General features: G+C 45.3%; 2 protein-coding genes across 2 annotated transcripts; both read right to left on the reverse strand.

The window, feature by feature from the left end:
• Positions 1–10460: 10460 nt before the first annotated feature.
• Positions 10461–11240, reverse strand: LOC126029984 (zinc finger protein 678-like). Its single transcript, XM_049788203.1, has 2 exons — positions 10973–11240; positions 10461–10894 (listed from the first exon to the last, which is right to left on the reverse strand). Exons 1-2 carry the CDS (start codon positions 11238–11240, stop codon positions 10461–10463), a joined length of 702 nt encoding a protein of 233 aa, XP_049644160.1.
• Positions 11241–13120: 1880 nt separating this feature from the next.
• On the reverse strand, positions 13121–15876 carry LOC126029985 (zinc finger protein 747-like). Its single transcript, XM_049788204.1, has 4 exons — positions 15650–15876; positions 14594–14635; positions 13314–13390; positions 13121–13186 (listed from the first exon to the last, which is right to left on the reverse strand). The coding sequence occupies exons 1-4, from the start codon at positions 15771–15773 to the stop codon at positions 13121–13123; spliced, it is 309 nt and encodes a 102-aa protein (XP_049644161.1). The 5' UTR covers positions 15774–15876.
• Between the last annotated feature and the right edge of the window lie 5682 nt (positions 15877–21558).

The raw sequence follows: 21558 nt of genomic DNA on the forward strand, positions 1-21558 counted from the left end.
TTTATTTTTGGGTCACACCCGGAGCGCTCAGGGGTTACTCCTGGTTCTATGCTCAGAAATTGCTCTGGCAGGATCAGGGGACCATATAGGATGATGGGATTCGAACCATCATCCTTCTGCGTGCAAGGCAAACACTGTGTCTTCCTGCTATCTCTACCGACCCTGGAAACACCTTTGAATATAGCACCTTGGACTGGTGTTGAGATCACCTGGTCCCATCCTCCAGGTATGGCCATTTTCTCTCAGATTAAATACTCAGATAAAGAGGGAGTCACCCTCTTGTGTTTCTGGACCTCCAGGGAGCTGGCTGCTTCTTAGGTTCTAAGGGCAAACATGGAGAAATTCCTGAAAATCCTTTTCTTCTCTTCATGCATGTGTGTGAAGTATTCTCCACACTGCAATTGGATTTCAGACCCATGTCTTTCCAATGTTCTAGTGTTTGAACCTGAAGACTTCAGTATATTTATGGTTCACTTTCTTTCTCTTCCTTCCTTCCTTCCTTCCTTCCTTCCTTCCTTCCTTCCTTCCTTCCTTCCTTCCTTCCTTCCTTCCTTCCTTCCTTCCGTGTTTCCTTCCTTCCTTCCGTGTTTCCTTCCTTCCGTCCTTTTTTTCCTTTTTCTCTTAACTGAACTCAGAAGTCGCTCAGGTGACCATATGGGATGCTGGGACTCAAACTCATATTCATCCTGGGTCTACCGCATGCAAGGTAAATATCCTACTACTTTGGCTATCTCTCTGGCCCCTATATTTATGTTTTTTTTTTATTTTACTTTTGGTTTTTGGACCACACTCGGTGATGCTCAGGGTTTACTCCTGGTTATGCGCTCAGAAGTCGATTCTGGCTTGGTGGACCATATGGGGTACCAGGGATCAAACCCAGTTTCTCCTGGTTCATCCATATACAAGACAAATGGCCTACAGATGCGCTATCACTCCGGCCCCTGTATTGTTTCTTTTTTCTTTTTTTTTTTTTTTTTTTTTTGGTTTTTCAGGCCACACCCGTTTGATGCTCAGGGGTTACTCCTGGCTAAGCGCTCAGAAATTGCCCCTGGCTTGAGGGGACCATATGGGACGCCGGGGGATCGAACTGCGGTTGCAATCTTTCCTTGGCTAGCGCTGGAAAGGCAGACACCTTACCTCTAGCGCCACCTCGCAGGCCCCTTCTGTATTGTTTTTTTTTTTATTTGGAGATATAAATTTCAGCATGTCATCACCCCTAATAACAGGAATAACAATATATCTTTGAAAGACATGGAATGGGGAAAAAGACTTTCATTAAATATATAAGAGACTAGCATACATTTAATCCACCACTGGATTAGGTTGTTTTGTTGTTGTTGTTTTGTTTTTTGGGTCACACCTGGCAGTGCTCAGGGGTTACTTCTGGGCTACGCTCAGAAATCGCTCCTGGCAGGGTCAAGGGACCATATGGGATGCTGGGATTTCAATCACTGTCTTTCTGCATGCAAGGCAAACGCCTTATCTCCATGCTATCTCTCTGGCCCCTGGATTAGGGTTTTGATCCACAAAGAAATCATGGCTTTTATTCACAGAACCACAATTCAGATTACCCAGAGGATCATTACTCAACCAATTTCAGGTGCCAACTGTTAATGTTAGACCCAGCACAGTAGAAGAGAAGGCAAAAAGCAGCAGAAGCTGAGTTCGGCAAACAGTTTCTCCAGCAATCAGGCAGAAACCAGAGTGCAGAGTCTCCTGCCCCCCCCATTCTAGTGCTTCAACCAGGGGCTTTATTTACCCTCTGGCCAGTTGCCATCTTGGGGCAGATGGGTGGGCTTCTGGTAACTGACACCATCTCCCTTAATGGGACAGTAACACTTATGGCTGACCAGGGGCCAAAAGTGCCCCTGATTCTTTTTTTTTTTTTTTTTTTTTTTTGGTTTTTGGGCCACACCCGGCGGTGCTCAGGGGTTACTCCTGACTGTCTACTCAGAAATAGCTCCTGGCAGGCACGGAGGACCATATGGGACACTGGGATTCGAACCAACCACCTTAGGTCCTGGATCGGCTGATTGCAAGGCAAACACCACTGTGCTATCTCTCCGGGCCAGCCTCTGATTCTTTATACATCCTCAGTCAACACAAGTCAAAGCAGAGTGAGCACATATAAAATGTGGGTGCTGGGTGTGGGGCTTCAGCTTTCTAGATCAGGGGTGCAGACCTGTCCCACTCACGTTCACTGCCTTTGATGTTAAGTCCCAGGATGATCTGGATCTTTGCTGTCTTGGCTTTGCTCTTTTGAGTTCCCTATCTATAGGTGTTTAGAACAGATCCTGATATGCTTTTATTTTTGTTCGTTTTTGGTCACTACCAATGTTGTTCAGGGGATACTCCTGGCTGTACACTCAGAAATATCTTCTGACAGTCTTGGGAGTATCATGGGATGCCAGGGCTTGATCAAGGGTTGACCGCATGCAAGACAAATATCCAACCTGTTGTGTTATCACTCCAGCCCCAAGATTCTGCTACTTTGGGAATTTGTTGGGTCCCGTTTAGACCTTGATTTGTTATCAATAGATCATCTAAGAGCTCCCAGAATGAGGAAATGATTTTAATTCCCCTATTCCCTTGGGGGGAGGAGATACTTGTAATATTTACCCACAGCAAATAATCTACACATAAAGAAGGGTAAAGGGGTAAGAAGATCAGATGCAGAGTCCTTTGTTAGCCTGCCAACCGCTCCAAAAATACCTAGTAAATTCTACCCGCAGCTCGCTCCCAAACTATTAGGCTCTCAACAGCGCCGCCACCTGGAAGATAGGAGGTGGGACAACATGCAGAGATGATAATCTTATGGAAATGCTTTCATATATAACAATTCCACCTTCTTAAGTAAAAGCAACACTAATAAGTTGCAAAAATTAAGTAATAGGCCGTATAAGTACAAAGGGAAAGACTATGCAAACAAGAAAGGAGCAGATGTTTGCATAAGCGCTTCACAAGGGAGAAGTAAAGAAAAACTTCTAAACCTAAAAGCAGGGTGTCCATAAATAGAAATATGAGACAAATGGTCAACTGTAAGATCCAGAAAAGATAGATCTACGATCCATGACATACAAGCTGAAGAATTCAAAATAGGTTCTTCCTTAGAAGATCGAGTGATGTAGCCAGAATACAAGGACCAAAGATCTAGTAAATTAGGGAGATCTCAAGAAGTAATCAAAACATTCAACTGTAATCCAAAGACAGAGAACCTTTAAAGAGATGCTAGAAAGGCTGTCCAGCAGGCGAGATGAAGTACATTTTCCATTCATGTCCAGGATGGCAATGAAGCCCATCTTTGGGGACAGAGATTTGAAACCCTACTTGGTTTTTGGGTCACACCCGGTGGCGCTTAGGGGTTACTCATGGCTCTAAGCTCAGAAATCGCTCCTGGCAGGCTCGGGGCACCATGTGGGATGCAGGGATTCAAATCACCGTCCTTCTGCATATAAGGCATAAACTCCATGCTATCTCTCCAGCCCGAGATTTCGATTTTTTTTATTTCCTTTTCTATCTATTTTTAAGATCTCATTTGTGATACTCAAGGCATTCTCTCGGCTCATGTTTCAGGAATCACTCCTGGTGTGTTGGATTCCTAGATCTTACCCTACTCAGTATTTATACTTCACCCTAGGGTGTGATATGGTGATTGGTCCCTCCTACTTAATATTCCTTCTCCACCCTAGGATGTGGCCTGATTCTTGCTAATAATAGCCCGGGTTTCAGGAAGGCAGGGGCTCGTTCTTTGAACTTCCTCCACCAAAGCAGCTTTCCTTCTTAGGATCAGAAGGCTTGTGTGGTGAGGTTCCTGGCTTAAGTGTAGGAGTTCCTGAACCCATTCTAGTACCCTTTCACTGTGGATTATTTCCTGTGTCGATGTTTCTTTGCAGACCCATGTCTCTTCAGGTCCTAGTTTTGAGCCTGAGGCTTCCCTCACAGATGATGCCTGAAGAGGGACCTGTAATAGCACTCTGCTGGTGATTAGTGAGATGCTAATTTTGTGGGTTATTAATTGCATTTCACAGTTCTGGGTTGTTTTTAGCTTACATCTACTTGGTTCTAAGTGGTGACAATGGCGTGGGACTTCATTGAACCTGGCTTTTCCTCACATAAAAATTACTGGTGGCTTTAATTTTTAATTAAATATGAATTTTGAGACGCAAAAAATTTGAGACGCTAATTACTCTAACCTCACACGAAAAGTTTCTAAAACGTAAAAAGAAAAAATAGTTTCTGAAACGTGTGCAGAATGCACTAAGATTGCACTAAAAGCTTCTGAAGTGTTTTCTAATGTTTCTGAAAAGCTTTTAAAGCCAAAAATTAGAAAGGCATTTCTGGTGATCACACATGGTCAAGACCAAAGTCCTAAGGTTTGTGTTCTGCCACCCTCTACTGGTGCTAGGACAGTAGAGTGGTTTCACATGATGATATTGGCTTACAAAGCAAATCAAATGATATTAAAATGGGCCGATCAGAAGGCGAATCTGTAGTTTCTCACCTAACCCTGGCCACAGATTTTTAGACAGTATGGAATGAACCCACCACCCCCACAAGTGAAATTGGTACTAACACAGAATCAGAAACAAATTCTCCCTATCAAGAAAACAACAAAATTTCAATCTATAGAGGTTTAAATATGGATTTTTGCTTTGCTGGCATCTAACCCAGGACAGAATTAAATTTGATCCTCGGCATCCTATATGGTCCCCCAAGCCAGAAGCGAGTTCTGAGTGCATAGCCAGGATTAACCCATGAGCCTCACCGGGTGTGGCCCAAAAATTAGAAAAGGAAAGAAAAGAAAGCGTGCTAGGAATATGGTGCTTTGTTTCTGTTTTGTGTTGAATAATTTGGTACCTAAATTCATGGTGCACATTGATGCCACCAGGAATTCAACAGTGTAGCAAAGACCTGTTTGAGCCCTTTTTAATATTTACAGTGGATACTGTGGATTTCTGAAAATTCTAAGAATAAAATGAATAGCTCTGATCATTCTGGAAGGATGGTTGTAAGAGTACATTGTCTCATGAGACACTGATAGGAGAAGGGGAGTTCACAAAAGTAAATAAACAGGCACAATATCCTGTGCTGCTTTGAGACTTCTCAGGAAATTTTCATTGACATCTTGGGGAAAAAAATTGAGTTAGAAACTGAGTATAAGAGTAGTTATACAAAGATTTTTCAGGGAGCTAAAGAACCATAGGTAGATATTTGTGAGGCAATTGACAGAGGCAGGTTAGAGATATGGAAACTCAAAAACTCCTGATCAAAACCTTAGAGTTTAAAAGTGCCAATGAACATTGTCAGGCTATTTTCCGCCCAATTAGGGAGAGAGAGAAGATGTCATGAAATTTCTATATGCTTGTAGAAAGCTGGAACTCACAATTATCTACCCAGCCCCCAACACTGCATCTTTAAAATGTTTACGTGCTGTTGAAATGTAAACTCTAGGGAATCAAATTGTGAGTTTTTTACCCAAGGAAATCACCTGGTCGTTGCTTGAGGTGTAAAAGTGATTTCATTGGTCAATAGACTGTAGTTTATTTCTTCACCATCTCCCCAGAAACTGGGGGAGGGATCCAAAATCTATGTTGCAAGGTCAGGGCAGATGCTTTAACTGTGGCAATATGGGGCAAATACGAAAACAGAGCAGATCATAACCTCTTTTTGTTCTGCTCAATGACACCCCTCCTCAAGGCCAAGACTTAACCTATCTCAGGAAACTGGATCAGGAACAAATCCCTGCCCCTCAAAATCAGAGACCCTTTTCATCAATAGTTCAGCTTCCCAGCTCAGACCAAAAGAACTCTGCAGTTTAAGCTCATTAAAGCCTGAACTTCAGGAATCTATGGTTTAGATATCCCATCCAGAGGACTTTACTGGCCTTCCAGCTCAATGCCCTTATAAAATTAGATCTGACATAACAGGGCAATCCCTTCAAGGACTTTAGGGATGATTTTAGGAAGAAGCAGTTTAATGCTCAAATAGTAATTCACCCAGGGATTATAGATGCTGACCATGTAAGGGAAATAAAAATTCTTGCCTCAGGAAAGGTGAAAACATAGCTCAAATTTTATTACTTCCTGATATTTTAGGGTTTTTTGATTTGGTTTTTTGGGCCACACCCATTTGATGCTCAGGGGTTACTCCTGGCTAAGGCTCAGAAATTGCCCCTGGCTTGGGGGGACCATATGAAATGCCAAGGCATCGAACCACAGTTCTTCCTTGGCTAGCGCTTGCAAGGCAGACACCTTACCTCTAGTGCCACCTCGCCGGCCCCACTTTCTGATATTTTGCCTGGCAAATCAGAACTCATTGGGGAAGTGTGTGTGGAAAATACAAATCCTGAGGCTAAGCTTAAAGAAGAAAATCTGGGCCCGGAGAGATAGCACAGCGGCGTTTGCCTTGCAAGCAGCCGATCCAGGACCAAAGGTGGTTGGTTCGAATCCCGGTGTCCCATATTGTCCCCCGTGCCTGCCAGGAGCAATTTCTGAGCCTGGAGCCAGGAGTAACCCCTGAGCACCGCCGGGTGTGGCCCCAAAAAAAAACAAAAAAAAAACAAAAAAAAATCCAATGTTAACTTTTGAAATTCAGGGCAGGAAGTTTGAAGAAATGTCTGAATCTGGCACAGAAGAATCTGATTTCTTTAAGATTGGCCCTGTATTGGGCCCTACAAGAAATTCAAAAGAGCTTATAAGGGAGAGAGGTCTTGACTCGAATTTCTATTTATCATGCTGCTTGGTATTTGAAGTATGTAGGATCACAGAATCAAAAAACTGTAATTCTAATATATGGAGCTCCAGTTTCTATGAACCTATGAATATGGTTTGCCTAAGAAGTGTGAAGCAGTGTATGACAACTTTTCACCCAAACACCTCCCAGTATATTAACTCAGAGATTTTGCCATTTAACTTGGGGCCACTAGGGTTAAAGCACATAGAATCCATTACTATTGAGTAAAATATTGATATTCCAATCTGGATTCTCCAGTGGCACATTCACAGCACAAATCTAATGATGCTTAAAAACTCACTTAACAAAGACCTGAGACTGGGACACATTGAAACCTCCTGAATGCAGTTCCTGAATGGAACTTGCCAATATTTGTAATAAAAAATTAGGTATCTGGGAGACTTTTATATGATTTAAGAATTGTAAATCTCATGGGGCCGGAGAGATAGCATGGAGGTAAGGCGTTTGCCTTTCATGCAGGAGGTCATCAGTTCGAATCCCGGCATCCCATATGGTCCCCCGTGCCTGCCAGGAGCAATTTCTGAGCCTGGATCCAGGAATAACCCCTGAGCACTGCTGGGTGTGACCCCCCCCCCCAAAAAAAAAAGAATTGTAAATCTCTCAATTGTTTCTATGGGAAAGTTACAGAATGGCTCGCTTTCACCAGTAGCCATCCTCAAAGACTGGCTTTTGATAGTAATCAACTAAAACGATTGTTTTTATAACATTCCTATTCCCCAAAAGATAGAAAGGGCTTTGCCTTTCTGATCCTTTTCTCAATTATAAGGTCCCTTTGCAGTAATTTCAGGTATGCCTTGGGACATGAGAAACTCACCCACCATGTGTAAATAATTTGCTAATGCAGTTTAACGCTCAGCTCATAAAGTTTCCCCCAGTCATATTTGATTCATTGCATGGATGACATTAAAATGGGCAGTCCTACTCAGAGAATTACAATGTGTTAATGAATTTGCCATCAGATACTTGCAGGTTCCTGCTTAAGAAAAGCCACAGTAAGCACTATTTACCATAGCAAGACTCTGGAAAGAACCAAGATGCCCTTCAACAGACGAATGGCTAAAGAAACTGTGGTACATATACACAATGGAATATTATGCAGCTGTCAGGAGAGATGAAGTCATGAAATTTTCCTATACATGGATGTACACGGAATCTATTATGCTGAGTGAAATAAGTCAGAGAGGGGGCCGGAGAGATAGCATGGAGGTAAGGCGTTTGCCTTTCATGCAGGAGGTCATTGGTTCGAATCCCGGCGCCCCATATGGTCCCCTGTGCCTGCCAGGAGCAATTTCTGAGCCTGGAGCCAGGAATAACCCCTGAGCACTGCCGGGTGTGACCCAAAAAAAAAAAAAAGAAATAAGTCAGAGAGAGAGAGAAAAACGCAGAATGGTCTCACTCATCTATGGGTTTTAAGAAAAATGAAAGACACCCTTGTAATAATAATTTTCAGACACAAAAGAGAAAAGAGCTGGAAGTTCCAGCTCACCTCAGGAAGCTCACCACAAATAGTGATGAGTTTAGTTAGGGAAATAACTACATTTTGAACTGTCCTAATAACGAGAATGTATGAGGAAAATGGAGAGCCTGTCTAGAGTACAGGCGGGGGTCGGGTGGGGAGGAGGGAGACTTGGGACATTGGTGATGGGAATGTTGCACTGGTGATGGGTGGTGTTCTTTACATGACTGAAACCCAAACACAATCATGTATGTAATTAAGGTGTTTAAATAAATTTAAAAAAAAAAAAGAAAAAAAAAAGAAAAGCCACAGTAAAATATCCATACTTAGTGCTCATTTCAATACTTGGGCTTTGTAGTGGAGCATACTTCAGTGTATCCCCAAAATATTTCTATTTATCTGAAAAAAATCTAAGTACTCTTGATGATTTTCAAATACTCTTAGGTAATAAAATTTGGATCTGTCCCTCCCGTTGGATTCCAAAGTCAGAACGCAGCATCTTATTTAATACTTTAGAAGGAAATATAGGGGCCGGAGGTAAGGCATTTGCCTTGCATGCAGGACAGTGGTTCGAATCCCAGCATCCTGTATGGTCCCCCGAGCCTGCCAGGAGCAATTTCGCAGCTTAAAGCCACGAGTAACCCCTGAGCACTGCCGGGTGTGACAAAAACACACACACACACACACACACACACACAGAAGGAAATATAGATTTAAATAGCTCCAGTGTTTAACTCAAAAGGACCAACAAGCATTAGATTTTTTTCAAATGAGTGGGGCTTCACACCAATGTGAATTCTGCTATAATTACTACGGTCTGCACATTCAGCAAAGGCCTTCCCACATTCCTTCCATGATTACAAAGGATTCTCTCTACTATATTTGCTTTTTCCCCACTTGGCAACATTCAGGAGTTACTCTTGGCTCCGAACTCAGGAATCAATCCTGCTGGTGCATGAAGGACTGAGTGGGATGCTACACATCAAAGTCTGTTAGTCACATGCAAAGCAAACACTCAACTAACTGGACTTTAGGTCTGAATAGTATGAATGCTCTTATGTACCGTCAAGCTTGAGGATTGATGTTCCCACATTTCTTACATCTGTCAAAAATGAATTTTCTTTTACATAGAAAGGGTTGTGGATCCAGTGAAGAACTTCCTTCATTCCTTACACAAATCAGGCTTCTCTGCTGTAGAACTGTGCTATGTCTAATAATTTAAGGAGAACTGAAGCCCTTCCGTCATACCATATACACTTAATGCAGAATGAAAGATTTAATCTATAGAAAACTTAAGGATAAATGAAAGGTCTTTCTAAAAGCATTACATTTATAAGATTTCTTAGTCATTACTATGTTGGATAAGTTGTAAAGAAAACCAGGCTTTGAATCAATATGTCTTTGCAGTATGAAATCTCATATACATACAATAATACTGTATTATGTATGCATACAGTGTATACATCCTTTTATATAAGTTTCTCTCTAGTATGTTTTTTCTTTGTCCTTAGACCTCACTAGATGGTGCTCAGGAAATACTCCTGTTTCTGCACTCAGATATTACACCTGGCAAAGTCTGGTGACCTTCTGGGGTGCTGGGGAATCAGCCTGGGTGGCTTACTTAAAAGCAAATGCCCTGGGGCCGGAGAGATAGCATGGAGGTAAGACGTTTGCCTTTCATGCAGGAGGTCATCGGTTCGAATCCCGGCGTCCCATATGGTCCCCCGTGCCTGCCAGGAGCAATTTCTGAGCCTGGAGCCAGGAATAATCCCTGAGCACTGCCGGGTGTGACCCAAAAACCACAAAAAAAAAAAAAATAAGCAAATGCCCTACTCACTATACTATCGCTATAGCTGCAAATATATTTTTATGCAGTATATTTAGAAATATACAATGCTTCCCACAATCCCAACATAAGTCAAGAATGTTCACCAGTTTAAAATTTATTTCTCTTTATTTGGGGGTGGTACAAAACTCTTCCAGGCTCTCCACTCAGGATTCCTTCTTGGTGAGCTTTGGCAATACTGTAGGATACCAGCGATCAAACTCCGGCAGTGGTGTGCATGGCCAATGCCAACCATGTTAACTGCTCAGACGATCCAGTATTCATTTTCATATTTCAAAATAGGGTTTAACAGGAATGAAGGACTTCCCACACTCCTTAGGCACCTAACATGGCTCTACAGAATGAACTTTCTTATGTTTAGAAAAGCAAAGGATAAACAAAACCCTTTCCACACTCTTGATATAATTAAGACTTCTTTCCTGTATGAACTCTCTTGTGCACAGAAAGGGCTGAGGATTGACGGAAAGCCTTCCCACACTGCTGACATGAATAAGGCTTCTCTCCTGTATGAATTCTCTTGTGCAGAGAAAGGGCTGCGGAAGAACTGAAGGCCTTCCCGCACTCCTGACATGTATAAGGCTTCTCTCCTGTATGAATTCTCTTGTGTATAGAAAGGGCTGAGGAATGAGTGAAGGCCTTCCCACACTGCTGACATGAATAAGGTTTCTCTCCTGTATGAATTCTCTTGTGCACATACAGGGTTGAGGAAGTAGTGAAAGCCTTCCCACACTCCTGACATGAATAAGGCCTCTCTTCTGTATGAATTCTCTTGTGCACATAAAGGCTTGACAACTGAGTGAAGCCCTTCCCACACTCCTGACATGTGTATGGTTTCTCTCCTCTATGAATTTTCCAGTGGACCTTAAGGCTTGAAAATCGACGGAAGGTAATCCCACATTTCTTACATATTTTCTCACTACTATGTACTACCAAGTGTCTAATAAGGCGTGAGGCAATAGGGAAGGTCTTCCCACACTCCTCACATGCATAAGGTTTCTCTCCACAATGACTTTTCCTATGTTTACTAAGATTTGAAATTAATTTGAAGGCCTTCCCACACTCATTACATATATGAGGTTTCTCTTTAGTATGACTCATGAAGTGGCGAATAAAGTTGGAAGACTGAGAGACAGCCTTCCCACACTCCTTACATATGTAAGGCTTCTTTCCATTATTAGTATTCATATGCACAGTAATGACTGAACTGGATGGGAAGGCCGTCCCAGATTTGGGACATATATGACATTTCTTTCGTTTACAGACTTCCTTAGGGTCACATGGCTGTGAGAGTTGACCCAGAGCATGTCCACCTTGCTGACAATTAGAGGGATCCTGTGTACTGGGGGTTTTCAAGGGCACATCCGGGTGCAGAGCACAAGGAAAAGCACTCCCACACTGCGTACAGTCAGGTGGTGCCACTCCATGGAGTAATTGGTTGTGAGCCTGTCGATGTGAGGGTCTAGGAGCAAACATTGTTGCTCGTGTGGCCCAGGGAGGCCCCACAGTGAGCGTCTTTGTCCAGAAATAGGGCGAAGCAGATTTGGGAGCAACACTAGTGGATTGTGGTGCTGCAGAAATGACGCTCTTGTCACTCTGCCCCGTTCCAGAACAGATGTTCCCCGAATCTTCACTCCCGTGGGAATGTGGGCAGGGCGGTTCTCTCCATACTGTGTCCAATAGCACAGAATCAACCCCATCCCAGGGAGACTTGCTTCTTCCCTGTGGAACAGCAGACGGTTAGTCCTATTACTTTTCTCTCCTGCGATAGTCGTCTCCATGTTTAAATCCATCCATGTATGGATATTTCCATTAAAGAAACACAAATTTTAACATGTGACTGTCTATGGATGCATGCAGATATCCTCTAAAGAAATATCCTTAGGGGGCCGGCGAGGTGACGCTAGAGGTAAGGTGTCTGCCTTGCAAGCGCTAGCCAAGAAAAGATCACGACCACGGTTCGATCCCCTGGTGCCCCATATGGTGCCCCCAAGCCAGGGGCAATTTCTGAGCGCTTAGCCAGAAGTAACTCGTGAGCATCAAATGGGTGTGGCTCGAAAAACCAAAAAAAAAAAAGAAATGTCCTTAGTTAGGTAACAGAAGAACAAAGAGCCTAAGTGAACAATTACTGTCCCCATAGAGAAGGTCCTCTTGGAGGGGGCTGTGTTCACTGGACTTAATCACTAGCATCCCATATGGACTCCAGAGCCTACCAGTAGTAATCTAAGCCCAGAGCCAAGAGTAAACCTTGAAAGCCACAGGGTGTGGCCAAAAAAATTTAAAAAAGAACAAAAATGTATGTGAGTAGGCTTTGAGTGAATGAACAGCAGTAAGGAGCTCGTCTATCACACTGTAAACTGATCTTCACTATCCAGAATCGCCATGGTGGCTGAGCCTGCCACAGTGATCCTTAAATTTACACTGCTGAGGATTCCTTACACATAAGTATGTGAAGGCCCCACAAAAAAAAAAAAGGAAAGAAAAATATCTGGATTAATGGGGCCGGAGAGATAGCATGGAGGTAAGGCGTTTGCCTTTCATGCAGGAGGTCATCGGTTCGAATCCCGGCGTCCCATATGGTCCCCCGTGCCTGCCAGGAACAATTTCTGAGCCTGGAGCCAGGAATAATCCCTGAGCACTGCCGGGTGTGACCCAAAAACCACAAAAAAAAAAAAAAATATCTGGATTAAAATATATACCACCCAAACATCAATGAATTTTTTTCTTATGCATTCCATCTTATTTACTTCTGGGGAGACCTAATCAGGTGGTTCTCAAAGTTTATTCATAGCTATGTGCTCTCTGAGGCAATCTCTTGGGGTACAGTGGCCCATATAGACTGGTGGGAACGACAACCAGTTTGCCATTGCAAAACACAGCAAGGGACCTTCCTAGTGTTAGGAAGGATATGGATCTAGTTGAGAAATGAGTTCAAACAACACAAGCTTACATTTTATGAAATAAAAAAAAACATTATTCCTTTTCGGCCTTTACCAAAAGTAGTTCCCTTGGATGTGAAAAATATTATGAATTTCTTTAGGTTGGAAAGATTACTGAACAAACTTATGTTAGAACTCAGGTAAACTGAACAGGCAGGCATCTTCTTCCAACACCAGGCTATTACCCACCCAGCACTGCAAAGACCAGAGATGCAGTGAGGGGGATGGAACCTAGGGCCCCACTTTACAAATACTATGAGCTTGCACAATGACCTATCCCACCACCACAATAGTAATACTGATTTTAACTTGCAACTCTTACCATCTCGATCCTCTTTGGAGATCCCAATCCAAAGGCTAATTGTTGAAATGTCACATCCTCAACATGTAGTCTGCACTCTGAAATCAAACAAAATATGCAATGTAAGAATCAGTTAAATGAACCAAGGCCAAATGAGGTAAAATAGGTGGAGTGAGTACATGTTGTGTTCACGTACTAAATCAACCTAAAGGCAAGGAAAGACAGATTGGGAGGTTTGTGGTTAGGATCATGGCAAAATCCAACTTAAGTCTGTGATGTGCTCATTCATCAATGTTAAACCATGAAATAATACAATTTATTTCTAAATTTGAAAAATTAAAATCATGAGAGAGAGTACAGCAGGGAAGTGTTTGACTTGCACATGACTGACTTGAGTTCAATTCCCTGCATCCCAATACTTCCCACTCCCCAGGAACTGCAACTGTAATTCTTGAGTACAGAGCCTTCTGGATGGTCCTAGAACCTAAAAAAAAATTCTTCATATTATCAAAAATTGTCCAGAGCCAAATTTCAGTGAGGAACATTGAGTTCTAAGTGATGGGCCTTTACATAGGGTCCCAGAACCCAAGAGGAGTGATTCCTGAAATAGTGGTGCAAAAGAAAGTCTTGAGCAACACCCAAATGGGCCTCAAACAAAAATTAATTAAAAGATAAAAAAATTTTGGGCTCGGAGAGATAGCACAGTGGTGTTTGCCTTGCAAGCAGCCTATCCAGGACCAAAGGTGGTTGGTTCGAATCCCGGTGTCCCATATGGTCCCCTGTGCCTGCCAGGAGCTATTTCTGAGCAGACAGCCAGGAGTAACCCCTAACCATTGCCAGGTGTGGCCCCAAAACCAAAAAAAAAAAAAAAAAAAAAAAGATAAAAAATGTTAAAAAGCCTTTTTGAAACTCAAAAACACACTAATTAGCCAAGGAAAATGGCAAGTGGAGATAGACAGGAAAGAGGGGCATCCAGTCATGGGGCTGTGCAGCTAGGCCAAGAGCAAGAATGGTGGGGGATAAAGGCTCAGATATCTCAGGCTCTGTTCTAAATACCCACACAGGGAACCTGAAAGAGCATAGCCAAAACAACAAAAATCCAAAATCATTCCAGGACTCAAGTGCAGTGAATGGAATTGTGGACGCCCCGCACACTGACTTGGGAACATGGCAACCAATACCCAGCACCGAACTTCACATGTGCCACAAGGCTCCACACCCGCCTCACTGCATGAACTTAGGAAAGGACACTTCCCACACTCACCCGCAAACACTTCTCCCTGCAGCCTCCCAGGACTCACCTTCTAAACAGGAGATCAAGGCAGGCTTCACCCCTCCATGGCCTGTCCCAAAGAAACAATTCATTGGTTAGAGAGAGAGGGAGGGGAACACCACCCCCTGCGTATGAGTCTGGGTCCCTAATGAAAGTGACAAAATCATGAAAGGGATGAAGAACAGAATTTCTTCTCTCCATATCCACATTGGTGATCACAGGTGAGACCAGTTTTGTTTGTTTGTTTGTTTCTTTATGTGCCAGTGGGAGCCAACATGTGGTGCACTCAGGAGCACTCCTGGCTGTGCACTGAGATATATCTGAACAATTATGGGCACCATATAAGAAACTAGATATCGGGGCCCGGAGAGATAGCACAGTGCTGTTTGCCTTGCAAGCAGCCGATTCAGGACCAAAGGTGGTTGGTTCGAATTCCGGTGTCACATATGGTCCCCCTTGCCTGCCAGGAGCTATTTCTGAGCAGACAGCCAGGAGTAACCCCTGAGCACCGCCGGGTATGACCCAAAAACTAAAAAAAAAAAAAAAAAAGAAAAAAAAGAAAAGAAACTAGATATCGAACCTGGGTCGAGTTAGTCGTGAGGAACACAAACGCTCTCACAACAGTGCTATTGCTCTGGCGCAAGACCAGGTTTAAGTGAATGAGGCCAGATAATCCAGTGGGGAAGCAATAGTAGAGCACTGGCCTTGCACTTGACCAATGTGCATCTAATCTCAGCATTCTCTGTAGTTTTCTGAGTCCCCCCAGGAGTGGGTACTAAGTGCAGAGCCAGGAGTTAAATTCAAGCACTGCCAAGGCCCAAGAATATCTGAGAAAGTAGGACCAATGTGGAGCCCAGGAACCTACACATAACACAATGTACCATCTCTCAGAACTGTAAAATGACACTGAAAAATACAAAATTGTACGCATCTAAGCAATCAAGTTAGGAAGTAGGCAGTTAGAACAACAAACGAAGTTTGTCCTTGGAGCAGTTTCACTCACAGTTGAGCCCAGATCTCTGGTCTATTCCCAGCAGACACCCACAGGTGTGGCCCACACAGGCTCCCCCTGGGCAGCTCTCACCTATGGCCAACAGGTGCTGGTAGGTCTCCAGCATCACATCTCTGTAGAGCTTCCTCTGAGAGGCATCCAGGCACGGCCACTCCTCTGAGGTGAAGCTCACAGCCACGTCAGGGAAGGTCACCATGTCCCGAACCTGCACACAGTGGAAGGCATCAGAGCACAGTGACACCCTGGGTCCTAGGGTGAGGACAGGACCCCTTATAAACCAAGAAGGACTCAGTCCTCTTCCTTCTTTCCATGGTAGGAACCAGCATCGATTTGCCTTCCTGTGGGGATGAGCCCCAAACATCACTCTAGGAAGCTGGATCACTATTCTAGAAATTTCTTGGAGGTGCTGCCTTACACACAGACACCTTGGGGCCAGTATCTGCACCACTCAGTCCACTGAACATTGTCAGGAGTTAATACCTGAGCACAGAACCATAAGAAGCTGAAAAATCAACTCTGGAGTGGCTCACAAGGCTTAGTCCACACCAGCCCAATCCATCCCCAAAGCCCCTCTATGCCCTTGGTAGTAGGAAAAGTAGGAAAATCCAGGGTCTAGTGAGTGACTTAAAGCTCTCATTGTCCAAATCACCACTCCTGGTTCACCCCAAACAAATCCCTCCTGGGGCAGAGAAGTGATAGGATTCCCAACCTCCATGCCTTCTCGAAAGATTCTTTCCCCTCCTTTTTCTCAGAGCCACAAAGACAGGTGACTGCAGATGAGGAGGCTTTGAAAGTGGAACCTGATTCCTGAGGAGAAATGTGGCTGTAGGGAGAAGGCACAATTCTGCAGAATGAAAGATGAAAGACCTTTTTCCTCAGACGAGACAGAAATGAGGTTTCATGGCAACAATCTTAGATCAAGGACTCATTTTTTTTACCAATATCAGGTCCATATTATCAGGAGATCAACCCTAGATCTCAGCTTTCCATAGGGTCTGAGACCTACCAGGGGAATTCCAAGAACACAGAGCAAGGAGTAGATTCTGAGCACCACTAGATAGGGCCCACAGACTAAACACAACAAAGACAAAAAAACTTAAACAGCTGACTTTTTGTTCCTATAGAAAGTCACACCCAACACTCAGGATTCCTCCCTGGGGACCCCTACCCTTGGGGCTGCAGTCTCCTGTCTATCCACCCTGTCCCTCTTAGAGTCCACACTCACCTACTACTTGGGGACAGGATGTCATATGGTGTGGACTCATTTTCTTCCTTCTGGATTATTCCTAAAGAACAGCAAGGCCCTTTGCAGAAGCCCTGGAGAAAAGTCACATCCACGAGCACCAAAAAAAGTACAACTCCCTGCCAGGAGGACACAGTGCCTGGACTGGAGTGGAAAGGCCCTGATGGGCCATTGAGGCCACACTGCCAGGCACCAGCTCAGACCCAATGAGGAGACATCACCTGAAGCTCCTTCCTTTCCTGGAGACACAGAAGCATGTTGGGATCTACAAAGATGAAACTGCTGTCCTGAGTCCTGCATCCTCCCTGAGCCCCACATACCCTAGGAGCCTAGGACAGGGCTCTGGGGCAGGACCTTCACACCAATGCCCTTTCCAGGCCAGCAGCAGCACCACTCCCAGCACATAACCCAGAAGTAACAAAACATAGGGACTCAGGCTTTAGAAACCCTCTTCTGCCCTCCTGTCTGGCAGGTGGGGACACGGACCAGGGTGCATCCATCCAGGACCCAGGGCCACGGTGAACACAAAAACTGTCCCAGCTCCTTCTGCTGGCCTGAACTCCCTGGTTCCTGCTTTAAACTAATCCTGATCAGCACAATTGATTCTTCAGTGCTCACACCATGCCAGGTATTCATGGTCCAGGTGCAAAGGAATAGTACACTAAGAAAGGCTTTTGTCTTACAAGCAGGCATCTTTTTGTTTGTTTTTGTTTTTGGGCCACACCCGGCAGTGCTCAGGGGTTACTCCTGGCTGTCTGTTCAGAAATAGCTCCTGGCATATGGGACACCGGGATTCGAACCAACCACCTTCGGTCCTGGATCGGCTGCTTGCAAGACAAAAGCAGCTGTGCTATCTCTCCGGGCCCACAAGCAAGCATCTTGATTTGGATCTTTGTATCCCATTTATTCAGCATAGAGTCAGGAATCAACCCTCAGCAAAAATGGGTGAGGCACAAAATCAAGCAAACCAAAAAGCACCTCCCTCCTACCAAGGGGTGATTGAAAACACAAGGGCAGTGCATTTAAATTGAACAGCCCTCAACAAATATGGGTGAGAAATTAAGCAAACAAAAAAGAACCCTCCACCCCCCAGGGCTTGAGACTAAAAGCACAAGGACAAGGCATTTGAATTGAATAAAGTTCACAGTTTTAGGTCATCAACACCCCATAGGAGGCCAGGAGAGATTTCTGAGTACACAGCCAGTTAAAACTCCTGAGCTCCACATGGGGGACTTTTTTTGGGGGGATGGGTCACACCCTTATGGCGTTCAGGGGTTACCCCTTGCTCTGCACTCAGAAATCACTCCTAGCAACCTGGGGGCGCATATGGGATGGCAGGAATTGAACCACCAGTTCTGGGTTGGCTGCTTACAAGGCAGCCGTGCTAGCTTCAGCCTCTCCTTGGGGGGGGGGGGGGCTACTAAAATTTCGCCCCTAGATTTGGAACGAAACAGGCAGGGCAGGACCCCCACGACAATGAAGTCTTCAGATGCACAGAAACCCAGAGATGGGATTGAAGACTTAAAAAGGTTGGACCCACCCCACCCCAGAGAGGCTCCAGCTGGAACTAAGCCTGGAAGAGGATTAACCCCCAACTCTGCCCCAGGTGATCATCCTGCTAACACACCTTAACTAGGTGGAAAGTGGGGTTGGGGGGGAGGGCAGGTAGGAAAAACCCTATAAAAGCCCATTTGAAACAGACCACTTGAACCTTGGGGACCTGGTGGGGAGCATTTACCTTTGACCTGGGGACTTTCAGGCTTCCAGTCTTTCCCTCTGTTATTGGGGTGAGCTCTGCCTTTGGAGAAGCCTGAGCTCTCTCTAGGGAAAAGACTCTTGCTTCTCCCAGTGATGTTTGAGAACTCCAGTCCTGACTCTGCACTCAGGGGTCACTCCTAGTGGGCCCCCTGGGGTGCCTGCTTGGACCCTGGTCGCCCCCCTCGCTGTCTAGGCCCAACTTTCCCCAAACCCAAGTCCTGGATCCCCCGGGGAGGGCGAAAGGGGCAGATTCCCTCCCGGGGCTGCGGCCTGGTCCCCCCAAGTCTGGAGCCCCGAAACCCCCAACCCCAGGCACCAGCTCGTTTGGTTCTTGACTGTCATTTCTAAGACTCTTGGCGTGAGTCTGCTCGACCCGGGTTCTCCCGCCATCCCCCATTTAACTTCGGGGCTTGGGGCACGAACTCGCTCCCCCATGCGCAATCCAGGCCCTCGGGTCACCCCGTCCTGGTCCGCCCGTCTCCGTCTCTGGCCGCCACCCCGATTCTCCCCGGGACCCGCGCTCACCTGGCCGGGACCCTGCGGCTCCGGGCGCTCCGAACGGCGGAAACGTCCCTGCAGAGGATCCGAATCCCGGGGACCGCTAAGCCGGCTCTCCAGCCGTGGCGAAAGAGGCTGCAGCCAGTTCTGCGCCAGAAAGGGGCGGGCTTGTGACGTCACAAGCCTGCCCCCTGACGTCTTAGAGGGCCAGAACGCAGCTACACCCCCAGGCAGTTGCTGGCCGGCTGAGGGTGGATCCTGGTGTCTCTGATCCGGTGATCCAAATCGCTGTGGTTCTCCAAACCCTGGAAATGAGAGTGGGGTGGTGCTCAGATGTTGAGTAATTGTTGTTGTAATATTGTTTTTGCCTGTCATCCCACCTGGATCTTCCAGGTGGGGGTGATTAAGGAAAGAAAGAAATAGCTTGTTGGGGAGGCATAGGGAGCTCTTTTGCCAGAACTGACCTGACGGCTTGTTCGGTTTGCGTTTTGGAGCTGGCTGCAACTGACAAAAGACTTTCTTTGCTGAACCTTTGGTCCCCCTAATCTTTTGCATTCGTTGATTATTTACTCCGGATATTATTATCAAAGTCTCCCCCAAAAGGGGGGACGGAAGAATGGGATTCAATTTATCTTTCTGGGAGTCATTCTTAGACTTGGAGACCATCAAAAAGGGGTTTGACCTCCCCCCACAATCAGATGACATGAGGTGGACAGAGTATTTTTTTTTTTATTCATAAATGCAGCAGTCTCGGGGCTGGCAAGGGAGCACCGCAGTTGGGGGTGTTTGCCTGGCACAGGGCATACCCAGGACAGACCAGACTGTACTTCAATTACTGGCATCCATAGGGTCCCCTGAGCCTGCCAGAAATGATTGCTGAGCCTGAGCAGAGAGCCAGGAGTAGACCCCGAACACCGCAGGGTGTGGCACAAAAGCACCCCCCCCAAATAAGCATTCTTCTAGGGACGCTTGTACAAATACTACAGTTGTAATCCTCACTGATGAGGTCAGATGCCAATATGTAGACGTCCTGGGTCCCGGTAAATAGGGCTCTCCCACAAAGAAGCAGCCACCAGCCACTTCTGGAGAATGACTCACTTTATTTTAGGGCAGGGGTCTCAAACTCGCGGCCCGCGGGCCGTTTGCGGCCCTCCGTACATTTTGTGGCCCCTGGCCGGCCTTCAAATAGCGCAGTATCCGCGATTATGCGATTTTTATTGCGAATATTCGGTAAGCGAAATCCCTTATGCGGCCCTGCCTCACCCCGACTTTGCCTCCTGCGGCCCCCAGGTAAATTGAGTTTGAAACCCCTGTTTTAGGGGAAAGGAAGGTGTGAACTCTGTGCCAGCGAAACCACTCCGTGTGAAAGGGAATTAAAGCACGGTGTGTGCTCTGTGTGATTAGCAACATGCAATGACAAGAACATAATAGTACATAAGAAAAAGGGCTCAGAATGGAATTCACCAATTGGTGGAAAGCGTGGGTCTTCTAAATGATATTTGAACATGTGTGTTGGCATAGTCTACATGCCTGCCTCACCCTTGACCCCAGAGCTTAAGCAGTAGGACAGAAAAGGAAAGAAATCTAAGCGGGATAGGAGTTGAGCAAGAGCAGTGATGGAAAACCTGAAGCTATGGTTTGTTTTCCTGGTGATGTGGGAGAGGGTACGTGTAACTCTCAATTCAAAGCACAGACCCCACAACACTAAGAACATGACATCTAAACTGCACCCTCCAAACTTTGTCCTGTGCCTCTCAAGGTAGCAGGCAGTAGCGGGGATGGTAGGGTATAATGGAGTAGCAGTACTGACATCACTGGGATAGCATCTGACACTCCCCAGAATATTGAAATGAGTGTCTGTCTCCTTAATTGTGAATGAAACTTGATCACTATGGGAAGAGAGTTTGTTTTGCTCATTACAGGTGAGTCAGGGCCTCCTCTCTGGATTCCTCTTTTCTGTATCTGACCCAGTTTCTGCAGAGGACCAGGAGAAGATCAAAGGCAAGACACTCTGTGTTGTGATAATGGAAAGACTTCCCTGCTTCTGGACTCCCATTCTGGGTCACAGGAAAAATGCTGTGATATGCTAACAGATTTTGGGGGTGGCCATTTGAAATATCTCTTTAAGGTTAAGCCATAGGACAGTGGAGCGACCACTTTCCCTGCAAGCAGCTGACCCTGTATCAATCCCAGGCATCCCAAACTAGCAGGAGTGATCCCTGAGTTTGCATTCAGGAAGCACCCCTGAGCTTCAACATTAGGTATGGCCCCAAACAAACCAAACAAAATATAAATTAAAATGCTCACTATAAGCATAATCCTCTCAAACATCAATGAGTTTTTCTTTTCATTTGTTTCTATATACTTTTTGGGGATTCCCACCAGGAGACGCTCATTTACTCAGAGCTGTGTGCTCTGCTGTGTCATTCTTTGTGGAGTTCAGAGACACATGTATAGTTGTGGGAATGAAACCTAGGTTTTT

The sequence above is a fragment of the Suncus etruscus genome, chromosome 15, assembly GCF_024139225.1.
Source record: "Suncus etruscus isolate mSunEtr1 chromosome 15, mSunEtr1.pri.cur, whole genome shotgun sequence".
Lineage (NCBI taxonomy): Eukaryota > Metazoa > Chordata > Mammalia > Eulipotyphla > Soricidae > Suncus > Suncus etruscus.